Below are 21448 nucleotides of genomic sequence, written 5' to 3' on the forward strand. Positions count from 1 at the left end.
TATTGCGAAGGGCGCGAGGGCGAACATTCATATTTATCGCACTGAGAAGCTCGGGGCAGTCAATTCGATCTTGCAAAATATCCGAAATTGTCATAGCACGGAATAGATCCCGTCGCACTTGCAATGTATCGAGTCCAATAAGCAAACCCCGGCTTTCATAACTTGGCAGCTGGTGAGGGTTGCTCCAAGGCAATCGACGAAGGGCAAACCGAACAAATCTGCGCTGTACTGTCTCAATTCGATGGACACCGTTGAGATAATGAGGGTTCCACACAACTGAACAATATTCCAGAGTTGATCGAACGAGTGAGCAGTAGAGAGATTTCAAGCAGTAAATATCTGAAAAGTGCTTAGATATTCTCATTATGAACCCCAAACAGCGTGATGCCTTTGCGACTATATAGCTGATATGCTGTTTAAACGTCAGTACCCATCTTTTTGCCAGTACCATACCCGTTTCAGATGCAGATAGCGGTTGTCACTCGTTTACGAAGTTAGATGAGCTCATCGAAAGTAGAAGCTGCGATTATTTTAAGTTTTCAGTTTAAGGAATTCACATTAGAAATCAGTTTTACATTTTATCAATAAATATCTGATTTCGCAGGAGATTTGTAGACGTGGTTAGAATGTGCGTTTTCATAATCACAGCTTTGCAAACGGGATAATTTTCAAGTAAAAGTGATGTAGAGACTACTCCGCCCCGATAATTGGGTAGAAGCAAATGGTTTACTGTCAGATATAAATTGATTTCCGCAAAGGCAACGGGATGAACCTACTCCTGATCAAACTTCGGCACACCCAAGAAAGAAGAGATTTGTGGAACTCTGAATTACATTCGTCCGGAAGTCTGGTAACCACCGTGATTGGCAAGCGTGACTGGTTCTCACCCCGGGAGGTCTGAGTTCAACCCCAACCGAAGTCGTTAGAATTTTCCGAAGCGAAAAATCTCTCTGTTCTTGGAAGAAAAGCCGTTGAATCCCGGTCCATGTGTTGAAAGGGAGTCCAGATTAGAGTGCCCAGAAAAATTAAGAATTTTTGAAAACTCAATCGGCCCACCCCTGAGTCGATTCCTAGTCCCATCAGGAGTACTTGCTCCAAATTTGAAGCAAATCGGACAAGTCTAGCTACCGGACCAGCGTGCCTGTAGTTTGTATAGGATTTTTCGACAATTTACATGCAGAAAAAACACTAACTCGCATTTTCGCCGCTAGGGGGCGCTGTATGCGTCGTATTATTATTGAAAGTGAAAATAAGAAAGATAATTTAATTGCCTGCAACTTTGTCGAAGACTACTAGTGAATCCGGCTTTGTCAAAAGAAGTTATTAAATTTTTAATGAAGTGATGTCTGAGTCAGTTTTGCATGGGGCCTAGCAGTGCATGGTTGTGTATCAGTACTCGATTCCCACCAACTATACATTTTTGTGTAATAATGGTTAGATTTAGCTGTATAGTATATTCACAAGAATTGTAGAACATAATAGGAGTTATGTTTTGGTTATAAAATTTTAGTTCCACCTGTGACCGCATAGAGGGTGCCAACACTAACTTTTCATAGAAGTGAGATAGAATATCAACATGTTCGGAAGAGTTATTTAAAAAATCTTGATCTACAACTTTGTGGAAGACACCTAATCTCTATCTCTTTCCGTTGAAAAGTTAGTGTTGGCGCCCTCTATGCGGTAAAATGTGGAACTAATATTTTCTAACCAAAACATGACTCGTTTTACTTACTGTAAATCTTCTGAACATACTATTGACCTAAACCTAACCATTATTACACAAAATGTTTAGCTCGTGCGTATCAAGTACTGATCCACATCCACCGCTAGGCCCCATGCAAAACTGACTCAGACATCACTTCATTAAAAGTTTAATAACTTCTTTTAACAAAGCCAGATCCACTAACAGTTTTCGAAAAAGTTGTAGGCAATTAAATTATCTTTCTTACTTTCACTTACAGTGATAAAATGATGCACACAGTGCCACCTAGCGGCGAAAATGCGAGTTAGTGGGTTTTCTCCATGTAAATTGTCGAAAAATCCCATGCAAACTGCAGGCACGTTGGTCCGGTAGCTAGACTTGTCCAATTTGCTTCAAATTTGGAGCAAGTACTCCTGGTGGGACTAGGAATCGACTCAGGCATGGGCCGATAGGGGTCATTTTTTTCCTGTCACTCTAGTCCAGATGGTAAAGTCACCTCGCTGGCGTGCGTCGGTGATATGTACTCTGTGTGGACAGAGGCCAACGGAAAATAAATATGAATATTAAAAAATTGCCACTATGCCATTATCCTGGCGTTTTGTGAAGCGTAGAAAGTACCCTTCGCACTTCCTGGGAAAAATACGGATGTGTCCGAGAGATAAGAAGAATCATACCGGATTACGTTAGCTTGGGTCCTGTCGTATTTTTTTTAAAGAAGAACGTTAGCAAGCCACATAGATTTTCCTACATTTTATTATCCCATAAGTATCGATGACACCCTGGTTTAAGGGAGTGGATGTAGGTCGCGATTTAGTTTATGTTCCTTTCTCATGTGCACTCACTACAACGCAAAAGTCGTTCTTCGTTTGAGCGTCGTTTGCCGACGATTGGAGGTTTTGCCTTTCTCATATAGAAAGGTTATACAATTGCTCCGAAAACCGACTTCCTAACCGAGGCCCGGAAGGCCGAGTGTCACATACTATTCGACTCAGTTCGTCGAGATCGGAAAATGTCTGTGTGTGTATGTATGTGTGTGTGTGTTTGTGCAGACATGTTAGCAAAATATGCGCATCGTTTTCTCGGAGATATCTGAACCGATTTTCACAAACTTAGTCCCAATTGAAAGGTATATAATCGCCATAGATATCTATAAAAAAAATTCATACGGATCGGTTATATGCAGTGATATACCGCTGGGAAAAATCCCATCTTTCAGGGTTTTTATTTTTGGGCTTTATCCGGGTTTTTCCTAAATCATTTTAACTTGAGCGAAACATGGGTTTTTTTCGTTTTATCGATTTTAGGAAGTTCATTTAACGTTTTTAAAAATCTAGCAGTTATATTTGAACGACCGACAAAAAAAGTTGCAAGGATGCTTCTCAAAATCCATTGAAAATATCTTAGAATGTAAAAATCGAATGTAAAAATCAAGCGTAAAAATCGGACAGTCCTTCAGCATAAGAATAGCTTAGACAGTTCTCACCCGAAAAGGTAGGCAAGGATGAACCTCCAGTATAATTATCTCGCAGCAAAATTCGTATAACGTAACCTTCAGGATTCAGAGTCGAATAAAGAAAAGTCCTTTGGAAAAATCGGATATATTTCTTAGTGTTTTTATACTGAAGATTTATTTTTCGACTGTTATAGGTATCGATTTTAACTTTTGAAGTTTATATCCTATGTTTACACTCTAATATATTTAAATCGGGTTTTACAAAGCATGTTCTGTTTTTGCGAAATTGATTTTTGGTGTCTCATTTGCTCCGCAGTCAAATATTCCAGCTCGATCAGCGATTAGACAACTATTAAATTGACCAAAACTTATCAGAATTTTAAGATTTAAGCAAAATTATAAAAACCCGATTCGGTACATCACTGGTCATGTATAATAAAATGTAATTTATTCATTAGAAAGTTTAAAATGAACATAATCTATCATGGAATCGAAGAAACGTTCGTGATTGAGAAAGGCACCGCTAGGTGGATTAAAACCTTTTTTTAAAAATTAGCTTCAAATATGCCAACATTGCCCCAACCATCTTCTAAAGTGTCTTTGAGTCGTGTACAGTAGTTAAAAAAGACTGATGGGAAAACTGAACAATTCTACCCACCATAACGGCATATTTGAAGCTAATTTTTTAAAATAACCTCCGATCGTCGGCAAACGACGCTCAAACGAAGAACGATAACGTATTTCCCTTGACTAAGGCTATAACCAGTGGCCGAAACGTCGGGCAGTATAAATCATCCGTTCTAATTAATCAGACCGCAAAAGCTGAAAATCCAATAAATCTTTATCCAGTCGTCAGCCCAAGTAAAATTCTAATATAATGTTATATACTGCCTCTCTTTCTCGCACATGCTTAGAATAGGACATTCTTTTGATTTTCGAAGTTAAATAACTTTGTCCGCAACCTCCAATAATTATGCAACTTTCAACAAAGTTGTTCGTTATTTAAAAAGGTACACTACCTGAAGTTTTGAGGTATGCTGAGTAACTGAATGGCTGGCGTCCAAAAGGGGCTAACTCACATTTAGCATATTTTACAGGAAATGGAAAAAACGTCGGCATTTCCAAATTAACATTGTTTTTATTGTAAAAATACATTATTTTATTAGTAGTTCATTGACCCATGTCATCTAGAAAAACCGATTTAATCCACCTATCAGTGAGATGAGACGTTTCTTACACATATCACTGATGTAGTATTCATTAGTTTTCCGAACACACGCAAAGTTGGCAAGCAACTAGATGTGAGATAAGCATAGTTTCGAGTCCGCCACGAATAACATCGAAGAAATGAAACACACGGTTTCGTTATGGTTATTAGCCTGAATAAATAAATTACAAAGAAAAAAAAATAACATCGAAGAAAAAGTAAAAAGCACCCTTTATTGAAAAATTATCACAAAAACTCAACGTAGGGGTTAGGTTTTTTTACATAGAATATGTATGCGAAATTTGAAATAAATCAGTTAAGTAGTTTTGTGAATGACAGTTAACACCGCAAATCGTGTGTTTTTCCGAAACGTTGTACAAAAAGCTTCATCACCGAGTCGCTTGTCGATATTTTTGCATTAAAAATTTTAGAATGTTATTGAAATGATACTTTATAATACACAAAAGTTGTTGTCAATTCTCCTTACCCAAAGTTCCAAAAATCGCAAAAATAGTGATTTTTTTTCTTGTTAAAATCCTTACTCAGCTTAAATGAAGTAAATGAATAAAACGAATTTCAAGATTTCCAAAACCATTGTTTTAGAATATTCTGAAGTGTTCGTGAAAAATCCCATTGCAAAGAGCACGTTTTCGTTCGTCTTTTCTTGACGGCGTTTTAAGACTATCTGTTGTTTCTACTTTATTGATGGGCCTTAGTTAGCCATCAGGAAATCTAGAAATCAGGAATTTGACTTGGAATTAAAAGATGTCTTTTTGGTCACAGATATCTGAGAAATGATTTTTGTGCAGAATAGAATTTTCAGGTCCAGTATTTTAACTCGTAATTGGAAATAGTAAACTGAGATAAGGCCACTGTCAATAGTATTCATTTGCATTGCCGTACATTCATTCGATTACAATGCAGTCTCCACCCATCCTTATCACTTGCGAATTGTTTCGTACGGAACTCGTTTATTTGTGGAGCAGGGAAAAACCCGCTGGAGTGAAGCTCATTTTCGCCTCTTCTCCAGTAGGCATAAAACCTTCTCATCATTTCATTGTCAACAGGCAATATGCTAACCCTAATGACAAAAAGCTAATTACTATATAATACACAGAATATAAATAATATACAATGATAGAACATACAAGTAAGTTCAGTACCTATTAACTATGTCTAACTCAAAAAGTGAAACTTGCTTAAGTACTACTTACAACATAACACAAAAATTTTATAAACGAAAGCTACTAAACAGTGGCTATGACTTCAAAAAACTTTTTTTTTATGGTGGCTCGGGAGAAATTAACGTCGAAGGCATCAGAGAGTTGATTCAACATACGACTCATACTGGCTATGGGTTCGTTATGACCATAATTAGTTCTAGCAACAGGAAGGCGGAAAAAAGTATGGGATCGCAAAACACGACGATGGTTGTTGAAGTTCAGCTGTTGAAGTAATGCGGAGCAGTCGATATTACCTTGAATAATATCGGAGACAAACAAAGCTTTTGCGACATTGCGACGACAACTGAGCAGGTCTAGACCGATCAATTTACATCTGTCTTCGTATGCGGGCAAATTTATCGGATCATTCTAGGGAAGATGGCGCAAGGCAAATCGTAAGAACTTGCGTTGAACGGTCTCGATTCGGCTGATGCTGTTTTGATAGAATGGTGCCCAGACCACTGATGCATATTCTAATATCGAGCGTACTAGAGAGCAATAGATAGACTTTAAACAGTGCACATTTCTGAAATTTTTGGCTGTACGAAAGATAAATCCAAGTGTTCTGGAAGCTTTTGATGTTACGTATGAAACATGGTCTCTAAATGTTAACTTTGAGTCAAGAATTACACCTAGATCTTTAACAGAAGTATCTATCCGAAGATTATTGCCCTAAAGTTCATAATTGAAAATAATTATTGAATGCTTACGAGTAAAGGATATTACGGAGCACTTAGATGCATTCAAGACCATCTGATTGTTGCTGCACCAATTAGCGAAGATTTCTAGATCGCTTTGAAGAAGTCTTGCATCATCAAGACATTTTACGATGGTGAATAGCTTGAAGTCATCGGCATAGGAAAGCTTGACACATTTTAGTGAAAGGTGGACATCGTCCATGTATAACAGGAAGATTATGGGTCCCAGGTGGCTGCCCTGTGGAACTCCGGAGGTAGCAGCAAATGATAGGGAAACAGTATCTCCAATTTTAACGCTCATTTGACGGCCAAATAGGTAAGAACGTAACCAATTAAGAAAAGGTCCATTAAAGCCCAGCTGTTCGAGTTTGGCAACAGCTATACGGTGGTTGATCTTGTCGAAAGCTGCAGTAAGGTCTGTAAAAATCGCGTCAACTTGATGTCTTTGTTGGAGTGCATGAGTTATGTATGATGTGTATGAAATTAAGTTTGTACTGGTAGGTCGCTTGGGAATAAATCCATGTTGTTCTTCAGCTATTATGTTACGGCAGTTGTGAGTGACAAAATCCAGGACGATTGACTCGAATAGTTTGGATGTAGCGCACAAGGCTGCAATTCCGCGATAATTGCGCACGTCGCGTTTACATCCTTTTTTGAAAACCGGGAAAACAAAGGATCGCTTCCAGTAGTTAGGAAAAATCCCTGATCGCAGAGAGTCGTTGAAAAGGCACGATAAAGGTGTAGCGAGATTAGCAGAACATTGTTTTAGAACAATCGCTGGGATCCCATCAGGACCGACGTTGCATGATTTTCTTAGCTTTCTACATGCAGTAATAACTGCATCAGAAGTGATACGAGGATGTTGACCGATGGGGAGCCCACATGGAACTCCTAGAACAGCAGTAGAGATTTATGAAGAGTTCAGTTTATCGTATGTAAAAACACTGCTGAATTGCTTGCGAAATAAATCGCAAATATCTTTGGTGGATGAAGCTTCTTTTGCATCGTTCTGGAGATATGGGTTTATGAGCCCTATACAAAACAATACCATGACAAAGGAATGATTCGAACTACCAGAATAAGTATTTAAATTCGTCGAAAAGCCCGTGGCCATTGAAAGTGTCCCTGGAATGCTTTTGAGACAAGAACATTCTTGAAATTACAAGTCGTATTTTTTTTTATTTGAGCTTGAGAGCGTTAGAGAGCGACGAGATTGTTGAAACATACTATGATGAGATCAAATCCATCATGAAAAAGTTAAAAAATATGAAAGCTCCACGAAATCACCATGAGATATTTGGTCAAAATATTCAACAAATATTTTGAATTAGCATACTTCCCTGAAAGATGAAAAAATGCCAAGGTTATTCCAGTTCTGAAGCCAGATAAAAATCCAGCAGAAGCATCTAGCTATCGACCAATTTGTTTACTCTCTTCTATTAGTAAATTATTTGAAAGAAATCATCCTAACTACAATGATGTTACTTATCAATGAGAATTCTTTTTCTTCCCGAGCAGTTTGGAATTCGTATTATAGATTAGTTGACCCATCAACTTGTGAGAGTAGCTAAAATTTATTTATTTATTTATTTATTAATCATCTGACCTAGTTGGTCTTAATGAATATGGGGGGATGGGGAAAAGCCAATTTGAGTGAAACATTAACTCTTCTCAAATTGGCATAAAAACCCCATATCTTTTCATTCGAATATACACAAGACAGAGCTTAACAATAAAAAACGCTTTTAATCCACCTAACAGTGTGATGAGACATTTCTTATAACTCTTATCACTCTCTTCGGATGTTATATCGTTTGAGAACATTTAGAACTTGATGCTTCGCGATGTTTTTGAATACACATACTACATGGGATAGTGGCAGGACTCAAAGAATCGCTCAAATCAGCATAGGACAACATCAGTGCTAGAAATGTCAAACCAAATCAATGGGAAAGCGAAAAAATGGTCCATAAAATAGACATACCATCGAATTATTGTTAATGCTCTGTTAATAAAATATCTGAATTGTGGTGGGAAAACTGAATTTTCCTAAAGGGGTTATTTATTAATCATTCGCATGTATGAAAAAAGCCTTATGTTTACATTTGTAAGTATCGCCCTTTTAACAAAAAAGCGTTGAAATGAAATCGCAGCTCCTGATATCACGCTATCTCTGAAGTGCATGCCTGCATAGTTCTAAATTTTACTTCGACATCGACTTTTTCTAAAGGTGACTTCCCAGTAGTATCCTTGATTTGAATTATTATCGCTAATCCTAATGTCAAAGAACAAATAAAAACCTCTCGAAAACGAACCGTTTGGGAAAATCATCATCATTACTGGAATTTTCATTTTCACGAAACTTTTCGATAGCCTTCCGTCACTTGCGTTAATGCACTGGGTTCACAGTGCTCCGAAAATCTAGCGAAATCGTCTTAGGGCACCAGCGGGTCTAATTCAGAGCTATTTGCGCGGCGAGTTAAATCTGTAAAGAACACTAAAAATTAATTTCTGTTCCATAATTTTCAGTTCAGCAATTCGAGAGATCGTACTCACCGCAAGCCATGAAAAATAGACTACGTTGTGAAGCGATGGTCACTATTTATTAAAAAATCAAGGTTAAATAAAAAATAAAACTATTAAAAAATTTCAAATAGTTTATAATTTTCACAAACTTATTAGGAAAAATTGTTTAATAAGTTTTCGTAATATTGTGTAGGAAAAAAGCTGAAAATTTTAGTATTTTCTCTATCTGCAACATATAAACCCTTAAGTATACCAATTAATTGGTATACGAATTGGAATAGGTTCGCCAAATTTTGAAAGACGTCTATAAAATAACCCCTTGAAAGCTACCTAAAAATTGTTGTAGATCGATGCAATAAAAAAAATCATATTTGGCAATTCATATTTGGCTGATAAAATTGGGGTGTCAATGTATTATAATAGATATTAAGCATTCGAAGAAGTTTCTTGTGAACGAGTGTAGAACGACTTTGTTTCTACGGTCAGCGGTGTAGCCAGAAATTCGGTTTGGTGGAGGTTTGGTGAAAATCGATCATACTGTCCAAACGGCATAATTCCGAAACCATAATTTTTAAAGTTTTAAAATTATGCAGAATTATTTTCCAGAAAATAGTAACAAGGTTCGTGTCTTTAGTGAATTTGTTGAGACTTTATTGTAGTCATGAATAAAACCTGCGAAAATTCACCATAAATACTTCTTGGACGATACACCGTCAAAATTATTTTATCAAATGATGCGCTGTTTAACGTTTGTAAAACTCATTGAAGATACTAAACCTCCGAAATTGGCGGTTTCATAATGATGCTATCTTGACCTTAAATTACTGTTTTTAAACATTTGACCTATACATATAATTGGTCATACAACAAAAATCAAATGCTCATCAAAATCGATCAGAACCTGCTAGAGTCGAATGTAATTTTTCATAAATTTCTCTCTACATTCGGAAAGTGTTATCCTCGTTATTAATCATATTACGTTTTCGTCTCAACTCGACGCATTCCCAAAATAAAAACCTGTTTTAATCCACCTAGTGGTGCAATTGTGCTTGTCTCATTTGTCCAGACTACGATTACATGGCTGGTTATGTTCAATACGATGGAGGAAATGAATATTACATGTTCAGTACGATTTGCACATACATACAACGGATCGACAGCCACGATCTTGAGAAACTATGTGATACTGAAACATCGCTTGAAACCAGCAGTGGATCATGGAGAATGATCCGGGAGGTCCACGTCCTGCCGAAATTTTTCAACTTAAGAAATTTTAAACTAGTTTTAATTTTAAAGTAGCAACTCCTCATTGCATACCCCCCTCGGGCCAGTATGATTGACGATTTTTAGAGTGATTGCATAATCTTTCTATATGAGAAAGGCAAAAATGTACCAAAGTCCAAAAAAGTCAATTTTTGCCAAACATCTCAATGTTTCATGCATTTTAAAGGCATTTGGCATCAAAACTACAAATTTGATTTTGAAAATTTTTCATTTCAGTTTATATGGGAATTTGCTGTGTGATTGCACTCTTCAACTCGTAACTTCGAAACCGGAAGTCCAATCAATAAAAAATTCAGTAGCAGCCGAAGGGAAGGTTGTACCTTTCATTTGAGACTAACTTTGTGCAAATCGATCCAGCCATCTCTGAGAAACAGAGGTCACATTTTTTTCCACATACACACAGACATTTTCCGATCTCGACGAACTCAGTCGATTTGCATATGACACTCGGCCCTCCGGGTCGGGATTAGATTGACGAATTTTAGAGTGAATGAGAAAGGCAAAAACATTTTTAGCAAATGTTGAAAGTTATGCATTTTTTTGGTGAACAATTCTATGTTTCATAGACATTAAATCAATTTTAACTTCGCTTCCTATTGAATAAAGACCCTTATTACAGTGCATCTCTACAAAAACGAGATTAATTTGAAAATAAATCTGAGGATTATGATTGATTACAGAACTCTGGAATTTTCTATTGGAATGTTTTCAGGCAGGAATTTGATATTGATGCTATTAGACAACTGTGAATTCAAGACCTATAGATCAGTTACATATCAGGACCCCATTCCGACAATTTATCAAAAGTCCTCATGATGTTTACAACAACAGGTTATCAATCTACGGATCAGATAATTGTTATTGTAAAATTGAATTAAATCAGTCTGCATCAATAAATTTTCAACTTCAATCCAATATTTTTTTGGGTGTGGTGGAGGGGGGAGGGGGGTTGTATGGTGTTAAACTCCAAAACCTTCTCTTGGCTATGCCGTTACTTGGGGTTATTTATTTCGCTTTTCTTTTTTCGATATGTTTCAGATCGATCCGATGGTTATAAGTTAGAAAAATTGCAGTCAGAAGGTTCGCACAAATGAACATGTTTGCACTGATAAGTTATCAAGTTCCTTCCAGACAACTTGGAAGTGTTCGGTGATTATTTCTAGCGGTTGTAGATAGAAAAATGAAATACAAAATTCATTTTATCGAAATAATGTTTGGCTTATTTCAATGGATTATTACTATATTGAACAATAAATAGGCGACAAAGAGTAATCCACAAACAACAATCCATAACTTTTAAAGTATTCAAAATAGATATTTAAAGTCTTCAGTAAAGTTATTCGCAAAAGTAAGAGCTACAAATTTGCTGAAGACGTCATTTCGATATAATCACTTCCAAGAAAATTTGTGAAAATATCTCACTCATAGGGGGATTAATCAGCAAAAGCACAATACCAAAAGAAAGGGCATATTATCTTCATTAAATTTTCCGAAGATACTATTTACCTAAAATAAGCCGTTTTGGCGCTAATAATAAATTACATGTTTTTGGTAATATTTCTGGCAATGGGAAATGATAAAAATCTTTCGTCCGCATTTAATGTTAAATATCTCTTTTGATAATAGTCCGATTTCAACAATCTATAGCTTGTTCGAAAGGTATTCGTTAAAGCTGTCTAAAAACATATAAATTGTTAATCTGTATTGTCAATTTCGGCAGATAATTCAAAAAAACTGCAAAAAACGCCATTTTTACGCATTCAAACAATCATATCTTGGAAACTAAACATCAGAATCAAAAACAAATTAATAGCGTTCATACTGTTTTTTAGTTCTTTCATTTAAAATTGGTTTGGATAAGATCGGTTCAGCCATTGCTGAGAAACACGAATGAGAATTTGTCCGTTACATACACACACACACAGACACACACACACACACAGACATTGTCCCAAATCGTCGAGCTGAGTCGATTGGTATATAAGACTCGGCCCTCCGGGCCTCGGAAAAAATCTTGAAAGTTTGAGCGAATTCTATACATTTCTTTTATAAGAAATGTAAAAATGTAGCAAATCAGGCTAATACAATAAATTAAACAAAAGTAAAAAATACAAAAAAACAGCAACTAAAAATAAAGATTAAAATGCCTTTGGTAGTCATCTGTCAAGTCAGAAACTCCTTAGCAGCCGGTTCTTGAAGGTAGTAGATGACACGTTGAAATCGAAATCCACAAACACTTCGTTGAATGTGGCATACATGAAGCGAATCGGATCATGTCCACCATACAGGGAGCTCTTATGTTCCAATAGCAAAAAGCTTCGTTCACGGAGCACATGTTCCGGTGCATAGATGTGGAGTTGACGCAATAATTCCGGCGTATCTAACGCTCCAAGAAGAATCTTAGCGACGAAAACAGCGTGAGCAACTCTTCTTCTCGTTTCAAGCGTGTGTAAACCTAATAATCTACGGCGGTCTTCGTATGGCGGAAGATTAAAAGGGTCCTGCCACGGAAGGCGTCTTAGTGCATAACGAACGCTTGCTTCAAATCTTGCTATCCATGTTTCTTGATACGGACACCATATTACAATATTGACTGTACCAATGCGCAGTACAGTGAGCGGAGGCAGAGAGGGTCATTAAATTCATTAGAAATTTTAAACATGAATCCCATCGGGCGGTTTGCCTTGTTAACAATATAGTCGAAATGAGGTCGGAAAGTGAGTACAGAATCCAAAGTGACTCAAAGGACACACACTTGTAGTCCACGATCAAGATGCTGATCTCCAATACAGTAGTCGTTTGAAATTGGCTTGTGCTCACGATGATATGATATTACAAAGCACGTGTGAATATTAATTGTAAGCGAGTTTAAAGAGCACCAGTCACTGAAAGTGTCCAAGATCTGTTATAAAGCTAAGCAATCCCTGATGCACTTGACGATCAGGTATAATTTAACGTCATCAGCGTAGAATATACGACATCCCGGTGGTAATACTGTAGCTAGATCATTGATAAAGAGTGTGAATAAGAGTGGGCCCAAATTACTTCCTTGAGCAACACCCGAGTTATTTGAAAATGGGGCAAAGAACACACATCCATTTTTTACTACAAGCGTTCGATCTCTCAAATATGATTCGAGCCAACGAATCAGATCATTAGACACTCCTATTGATTTCAACCGTTCCAGAAGTATTGCGTGATCAACCCTGTCAAATGCTGATTTCAAGTCGGTATATACAGTGTCGATCTGACCACCAGCGTCCATGTTACGCAAGCAGAATGAAACGAACTGAGTGAGCTTCGTGGAGGTTGATCTTTTTAGGATGAATCCATGTTGATCAGGAGAAATGTAGCTTTGGCGGGATGCAGAGAGCACATCGTTCATTATGATCTCAAAAACTTTGGAGCAGGCACACAACGATGTAATTCCTCTGTAGTTTTCAACATTTCGCCGATCTCCTTTTTTGTAAACAGGAAACATAACTGACCTTTTCCTGCTGGAAGGATAACAACACTGCCCAAAGGAATTGTTGAATGGAGTTGTCAACGGTAAAATCAATGCCTCCGCGGAGTTCTTGAGAACACATGAAGGTATGCCGTCAAGAGCAGGAGAGACTGAATATTTTAGCTTGCTGATTGCTGCTATAACCTGACGATCTGTAACAGTGACGCTTCTCAAAGGACAAATATTCAATGGAGTGTCTCTAGAAGCGCGCGCAATTTGATCAGGAGATAAAATAGTTTCTTTCAATGCACTTTTAATGTGGGTGGCGAATAGGTCACACTTCTCCGAAGCCAGACTAGCACTCTGCTCCTTCAAAAACATGTCAGTAGGTAATCCGTTCTCCTTCCGCTTGGAGTTTACGAATTTCCAAAACTGACGGGGATTATCGCGCAGGTTTGTTTGTGTTCGAATGGAGTAGCAAATATCTCAAAGGGCTATTCCACTGAAGTTGCTCTTCAAGACATCGAAAAAGCTTTCGATAGTGTTTGGCGTAAAGGCTTAATTGCCGAAATGTGGGATTTCAATTTTCCAATTTACATAATAAAGATAATTAAAAATTATCTTACTAACCGTACCCTACAGGTATCATGTCAGAATTGCAAATCCAATAGGCTCAGGTTGCAGGCGTCCCTCAAGCGTCGCCCAAATCCTATACAATATTTTTACCTCTGAACATCCTAATCTACTGGCAGGCTGTCAAAAGAAATTTTTCTGTGATGATACCAGCATCTCGGCTACAGGTAAGAGTTTTTGTATTATCCGCACTCGACTGCAACGAAGCCCAGTGCATGATGATGATTGCCTGAAAAAATGGAAAATTTCCACTAATTCGGCAAAATCACTATTGATTGTGTTTCCGCATAAGTCAAGAGTTTCTTCTCTTAAACCAAATCATAACCATATCATTATTAACGTTTAATGGTTTGATTTTAACGTGGTTAGACTTGATAAATACTTGGGTTCGATTTACGATAGAAAACTCGCTCTTAAGGATCATATTGAAGGAACCCAATAAAATCCAACAAATATATAAGATAGGCCCGTGCACAGAAAATTCTCAAGATGGGGGGGTTTGATTTTTTACCGTGTTTTTTAAAAGATACGTACAGAAACCCTCAAACTTTGAACATTTTTTCAGAGACCTAGACCTAGTCTTGGAAACCAATCGACTCAGCTCAACAAATTGGGTAAATGTTTGTTATCGAGAACCTCAAACCCCAAAAACGTGAACTTAATTCACTAGAGGCCAAACCATCGAATTTATTCACAGGGTATCTTTGGACGAATTGTTCGTATGAATATTCCCTACAACCTGATACAAATTAAAATTAGGCATGGCTTACTACGATCAAACTAAAAAAAATTACTTTTTATGCTGAGGAGGTAGAAAGTAGAGATAGTCGGGTTCGGGTTTTTGGACCTGAAACCCGGACCCGACCCGAGCTCAAGGGGTTTCGGGTCGGGTTCGGGTTTTGTAAATTTAAACTTCTCGAGTTCGGATCGGGTTCCAGGTTTACAAATTTGAATTTCTCGGGTTCGGGTCGGGTCCGGGTTTTGAAATTTAAAACTTAGATAATAATCGGGTTTTTCGAATTTTGAATTTTCGTATTCGGGTCGGATTCGTGTTTAGAACAGATCACACCCTACCATTTCTTGACGATGCTTACGTCTATATACAACACTCAGTCTCTTTTTGTAGTATTTAACTTTACTTCGTGATACGAGTGGATGACATATATAACCGTACTAAATTTTACCACCTTTGAATCGCTAGAATTCGTCATATTTTCTGATGCTCAAATATTGTATTTTTTATTCATGAATAAAATTTCTTCTCTTCAGATTCGCAAAAATAAAATAATTCGGGATTTTATTTTTTAAACGAGTACTCATAAGAGATTAATTCAACAATACGTGTTTCGCGTCTAAAATCTATCCGATTTATTTTTCATGATGGTAATCAATAAACCAAGTCAAAGTAAATTGGTCGGAAAATATCGGTTCAAGCGACCAGAAACCTGCGGGAAGTAGATACAATCTATCAACAATGGCACTCATATGGTAATGGTATACTAGCGCCACTATCAAATCAGTGGTACATATGGTCGGTGGGGTGGACCAAAATCTGCCGGTAAATTTTTTCAATGTCCGCAGATATCACGAACTGAATAATGAATGACGTTGAATCTACACTTCTTGTCCCATCCGGCTTTCAATTGTTATACTTGCGAACCAAATCCATTATCCAAAGATGCGATGTGTAAAATTGCAAATGAAGGAATAAATCTCAAACGCCATAGCGATCAGGAAAATCTAACAAAGAATTATTGGCAATGTGCAAAACTCGTCGCGTCAATTTGTTTTTTTACTCTAAAAATGGCGACTTGACAGATGATTTGTTGAACCTGTTTTGTAAGTTTTTGATGAGGTTCGGTAATGTTGTTACATTTGTGCCGAACAATCAGTCAGTGATTTTACTGGATGTTTATGTAGTGAAAAAACAAAAGTGTTGATAAATTCAGTGAAAAATATTACGGGTTCCAGCAAATTATTCGAGACATTACCGAAAATCGCTAAACAATGAAAACTTTTCCGCAATTTTTTAAACAATTTGCTGGCACTTCGTAAAAATATCACTTTACCGTACAAATCATCGAAACAAATTACTAAATAACTTTTGGCTGGGTAAGTGTGTACACACACACATACATTTGCCGAATTCGACGAATTGAGTCGAATGGTATAAGAAACTCTGCCCTCGGTTAGAAAGTGGGTTTTCAGAGTGATTTTATTGCCAAAACGGCAAAAAAACACAAAAATTGTTTTAGATAGTAAAACTATCATTCAGATTCTAACTTTTTGTAATTTTTTGACGCGTATTGCAGGCTAGTGCAAGTTTCTCCATGTGAATTGACGAAAAATTCCAGATAAACTTCCTGATCCGTTGTCCGATTTGGTTCAAATTTGGAAGACGCTTCTAATGGAACTGAAAATCGAAGTAAAGGTGTTTTCATGTCGCTGTAATTCACATATTTCAGAAAATATTGGGCAATATACTATAGGTTTTTTCCATCATAAGTCAATTGGTCCAAACATTTGATTCGACTGATGTTATTTCGGCTAAATATTCCTTCGGCCAATCGTTTAGGTTTAATGACATTCGACGGAAACACCTATTCGGCCAAATGTCATTCGTTTAAAGGACAATTCGGCAAAACGACGACTGGTTCTCCGTCAAACGAAATGTCGCCGTTCTATAAACAGGGTAGTTTTCCAGAAAAGGAGGATGCAATGATGTGAGCGGGATCGTTGATGTTCGAATGATGGTATCCAGGTAATTAAGAATACCTCAGCATATTTTAGGTTTCTTGGTATGTACAGGAATAAAGTGGGCTTAAAAATATTGTTTCGATTCTTCCATGTTGGAAGGTTTAACATTCGAGTACTCTTTCATCTCACTGAAAACTCTGCTACTTGGATAATGTACTGATATATGATTATATTCATTTAGTAAAACATCGAAACATTTAGGGAAGTCAGCTGGGATATATGATCTTTGGTAACACAAAGCACATCAAGTGTTATCAGCTTACTTACTTTCTTTCAAGTGCTTCCACATAAAAACATCAACACCGAAATAATGAGTGTAAACCATGGAGGGAATGTGGAATTGGAAGACTACATCAGTGCACCAATATGTCACTTCCATTTAGTTTAGTTATTCCAACGCGCAAAGCGTTGACAGCTTGCTTTGATGCGCTCGAGAAATCTACACTCGTAAAGTACGGTGGTGGTGCGTTTCGGCGGAAATGGTGTCGAAAAAACTACGCCAACCTCGATTGTACCACATTAAACAGTTAGAAAGTTAGAACATTCATCAGATATAGCAACACAGAAGTGAGAAGAGTGTCCACAGAATGGCAGTAGCGTTACAGCGAGAAGAAGTTAGATACAGAGACAGATAGAGAATAGAGCCACCGATCGATATTTTTTTGTTGAAGAAGGTGAAGGAGTGTAAAAGTTTGAACCATACCTATTGTTATTGGCGCTAAGCACACTGTTATAGGGTGGGTTCATTTTGTCGAACCGATAGACAATCTCGGTTACGCTCCCGTCTTTGTCCGTACTGGTCGGGTCCGGTTCCCCTTGTATCGTAATGAGTGGCATCGGGGACAACCGGTGGCGGCGACTTCGTTACCCAGGGTTTTTTTTTGTGAGTTGATTGTATTTAGTTTTGCGGGTTAGAAGCGATTTGGTTTTTTTTTCGGTAGATGTGTTGATGGACAGTGGTTTGTAAATAAAAAGTGAAAAGTGAAAAGGAGAGAAGAGAAAATTGTTTGTTAGTGGCCACTTTCATTCGACTATATTTTGTTTCAGTCAAAGTATAATAGGAATTTTAAAATTAGCAATATTTGCTCGTTAAATTATCTTCCACTTATAATCCCACAACCGAAGCTAATTCTAAATGATGCTACGTGTCGCCTGAAGCCGCATACACAGTAGCTTATAAGTGCAGCTATATGTGCACATGTAGAGTACCGGTCCGTTTCGCCTCGCAGGCCAATGCCGATGAGTATGGAGGCTTCTGTCCTGTTTGTGTTCTAACGGTACCTGTTGTATGGTCGTTGTTCCGGTTGAAGCAACAGTTTGTTTTCGTTGATTGCATTAAACTGAGCCGCCTTTTCGAGTGGTAGGCGTACCACCGGTCGTCTGTCGTCGTCGGGGCAGGACAAAAGAGTCGCTTGAATGAATTATGAATGGCAGGAAGCATGCAGCTTGTTGGATGCTTTCCAAGTCCAACAAGGCATGTCCGCAGGCTGGCGCTGCTGCACGGTACATCTATTTATGGGATGTCGCTGCTCTCTGGGAAGATGAATGGGGGCGCAAGAAAAATAAACGCTTCCTCTGCAGGCACATGCTTTATCACGGGAAGATAAATGCGAAAACTCGAGTGTCAACAGTGTATTTAGAGGGATAGCTTTTGGTGGTAAACTCGCTTGACGGCAGACTGAATGTTGATGCAGTTGGTCGTTTGGTGCTGAGATAATCTCTACCAGGAAAGCTTTTAGCTTTTGTGTATGCTAATAAAGAGGACGTTCTCAGTTTTCTTGGGCAATTAGTTTTCAATGGAGACGGATGGCCAGCTAAATAAAAAAACGACTATCCGTCTCCATGTGATATGCCAAATTTCATTCACTACCTGTTGCCACGGTTGCAGCTCAACTTTGATCACAACATGCAATTGATATGGCGGAATAATGGTTGGTGCCATTAAGCCCGAAAGTGCAGTCATAAAATGCCACGCTAGATGCACCGGGCTACCGTTGGCGGCATTCCAATGTTTTATCACCTGTTGAACTGCTTGTGTGACGATGCTGTAGCTCTTCACGCTTTCCAGTCCAATTTGGCTGCACTTTCAGCGCCGGCATCATCATCAGCGTAATCACTATCATCATCCTCATTGAGGTCGTTAGAAGCGGTAATATGAGCACTCATCCTACCGTAACACAAAAATAGAACACCGCAGCTCCGAGTTGCTAGCGACCGGCATCAATTTAAACGGTGGTCCAAATCCATTAGATGGTCTATATGTGCCATCCTTCGAGGTTATCGCCATGAATCCTATGTAATAATGTGTGTGGGTGGGTGTGTGCGTGTGTGTCCTTCCTGTCGTCGCGTGGGGCGCGCCATCTACAGACATCCTACCATCATACGGAGCGATGCTATTTCTGCACACACACGCACAGGATGGAGGTCATGCACGAAAGGGGGGCGTCTTGTTTAGACATTAAATATTTCGTCTGGTTCGCTGGCGAATATGTCATTTATTATGCATGGGGCACCGCACCGGATTGTTGTGTTAGCTAATGCGAGGATGAAAGCGACCTCCTGGAGCCAGCTTTCCCAGACATCGTCTAGGTCATGTCGGATTTTATTAATGGTGTCAATTTTTCCCACGGAATTGGTGATTTGTCAGCGGGATTCATTTGAGCGGTGAAAGTGAAAATTGGCGCTTTTCCAGATGGTTTGTCGCGGTAGTGGTTTTTTAAGTAGCGATTTTTGGGACCGGTGCAATATAAATATATTTTGCTGCTGTCGGCGTTGGGAACAGCTAGTTGATTTTTATATTCTCTGGTGGACAAATTTTACGGATATATTGGAACGAGACTTTTTTCTTTAGCTATTTGTGGAGATAAAAAATTACGCCGATCATCTTTAGTAAAAAACATGGTCAAGTGAAAAGTAGATACTTGTAGTATTGAATGAGAAATAGGGTGTCTGCCTGTGATGATACTGTGTTGTCTCTAATGGTTAAAAATATTAAAATGGTGCAATTGAAACAATTTTGCAGTGGATAATGTCAAAGACATAACTGGAGTGAAGTAGAATACACTTTAGACTTTTAATACGATTTCTACTATTTTGACTATCTTCTGATAGCACCAGATATTTCGTTATTTCTAATGGAAATACCGAAATATCGGTACACGTACATCGAAATCTAAAATATTCGAACACATATATCCTCATATAGCAGGGGTGCCAACCTTCCAGATTTATCTGGATTTTTCCAGATTTTTTAGCGTCGTCCAGACATACAGATTTATTTTTGTCCATCCAGATTTCAGAGAATTTGTCCAGACATACCGAGACAATATAACAAGTAACAAAATACGTTATAAAAATGCTTCGTTGATTCTAAAACCTCTATTTGAGAATGGCTGGAAACAAAGCATATTTTAGTATCTTCTTTGAAAGTCAACCAAATTTTGCCGAATATTCATCAGCTGGAGATTCCAACATAACCAAAATGCTGAAAGCTTAGAGATGCAAATTTAAGCCGTTTGACGTATCCTCTATGCTGAAAATTAAACATATGAAATCTGGATTGGCGCAATTACCAAATTTTCAGTAAATCTAGATATATTTGTTAACAACCAGGCATATTCCATTAGTAAAATGCCTCAAAGACAGATCATAGAAGGATATTTATCAAAAAAGTTAGGCCATCCAGACAATTCCAGACTTTTTCAAAAAATACCCCATTTTTTCTGAAAAAAAGAACACTTGGCATCGCTGGTCATCATTGTATTACCTTTGTATAGATGAAAATGGCACGACAGAGCATCAGTGGAATGAAATGCTATCAGTGCCTGGCGGCAGTCATAAAATCTAGACCAACACGTAAAAAGGGTGTAAACGCAAATGAGCGCCTCTCTGTGTTTACTTTCTCTTTCGGTTATTATGGCTTTATCATAAAACTTCCTAACATTTTTTCAGTACATAACGAAAGATTCTGATTTCGCCTAGCGTATTATGCTAGGAGTTAAGCAGCGGCCGAATAATTAACGGAAGAGAATGTAAAGAAAGATAGACTCTCGTTTGCACTTATGCCCCTTTCACATGTTCGTATAGAAATGTACTACCTACCCCCGAAGAATGCGAGCTGACACGGAACGCAGTAGCTGCTACGCTTACAACAAGGGTTGCCACTATTTTTCAATGAATATCTGTCAGTTAAACTAAAAATGTCTGGCAAAATCTGGCACTTGACAGCAATCTCAAAGTCATCGAAATTGTAGCATACATTTTAGTTTCCATAGAATGTGCATCCATCGTTTTTTGTAAAATTTGAGCCATTATTATCCAAATTTCCAAAATGTGTATGTAGCAGCTTCCAAAATTTAAAAATCTGGCAAAATGAGAGATTTTTCTTTTTGTCTGGGAGTTACCAAAACCTCTACATGTGCCAGATAAATCTGGCATAACGGCATCCCTGCTTACAACGTCAGAACGCAAAATAACGATTTTTTTCTGATGTTCCATTTTTATACGTGTCGCAGTTCATT

At 37.9% G+C, this 21448-nt stretch overlaps 1 protein-coding gene across 4 annotated transcripts in view; it reads right to left on the minus strand.

Moving 5' to 3' along the window:
• Positions 1–21448, minus strand: part of LOC131692685 (BAI1-associated protein 3) — a 409713-nt gene that overhangs the window by 193555 nt on the left and 194710 nt on the right. For 3 of the 4 annotated variants that reach the window (XM_058979866.1, XM_058979867.1, XM_058979865.1), the window contains exon 4: positions 17632–17787. The exons of the other annotated variant lie outside the window; for it this stretch is intronic. In XM_058979866.1, coding sequence (XP_058835849.1) covers positions 17632–17787 — 156 coding nt within the window. The remainder of the gene's footprint in view (positions 1–17631; positions 17788–21448) is intronic. 4 annotated transcript variants of the gene reach the window in all.

The sequence above is a fragment of the Topomyia yanbarensis genome, chromosome 3, assembly GCF_030247195.1.
Source record: "Topomyia yanbarensis strain Yona2022 chromosome 3, ASM3024719v1, whole genome shotgun sequence".
Taxonomy (NCBI): Eukaryota; Metazoa; Arthropoda; class Insecta; order Diptera; family Culicidae; genus Topomyia; species Topomyia yanbarensis.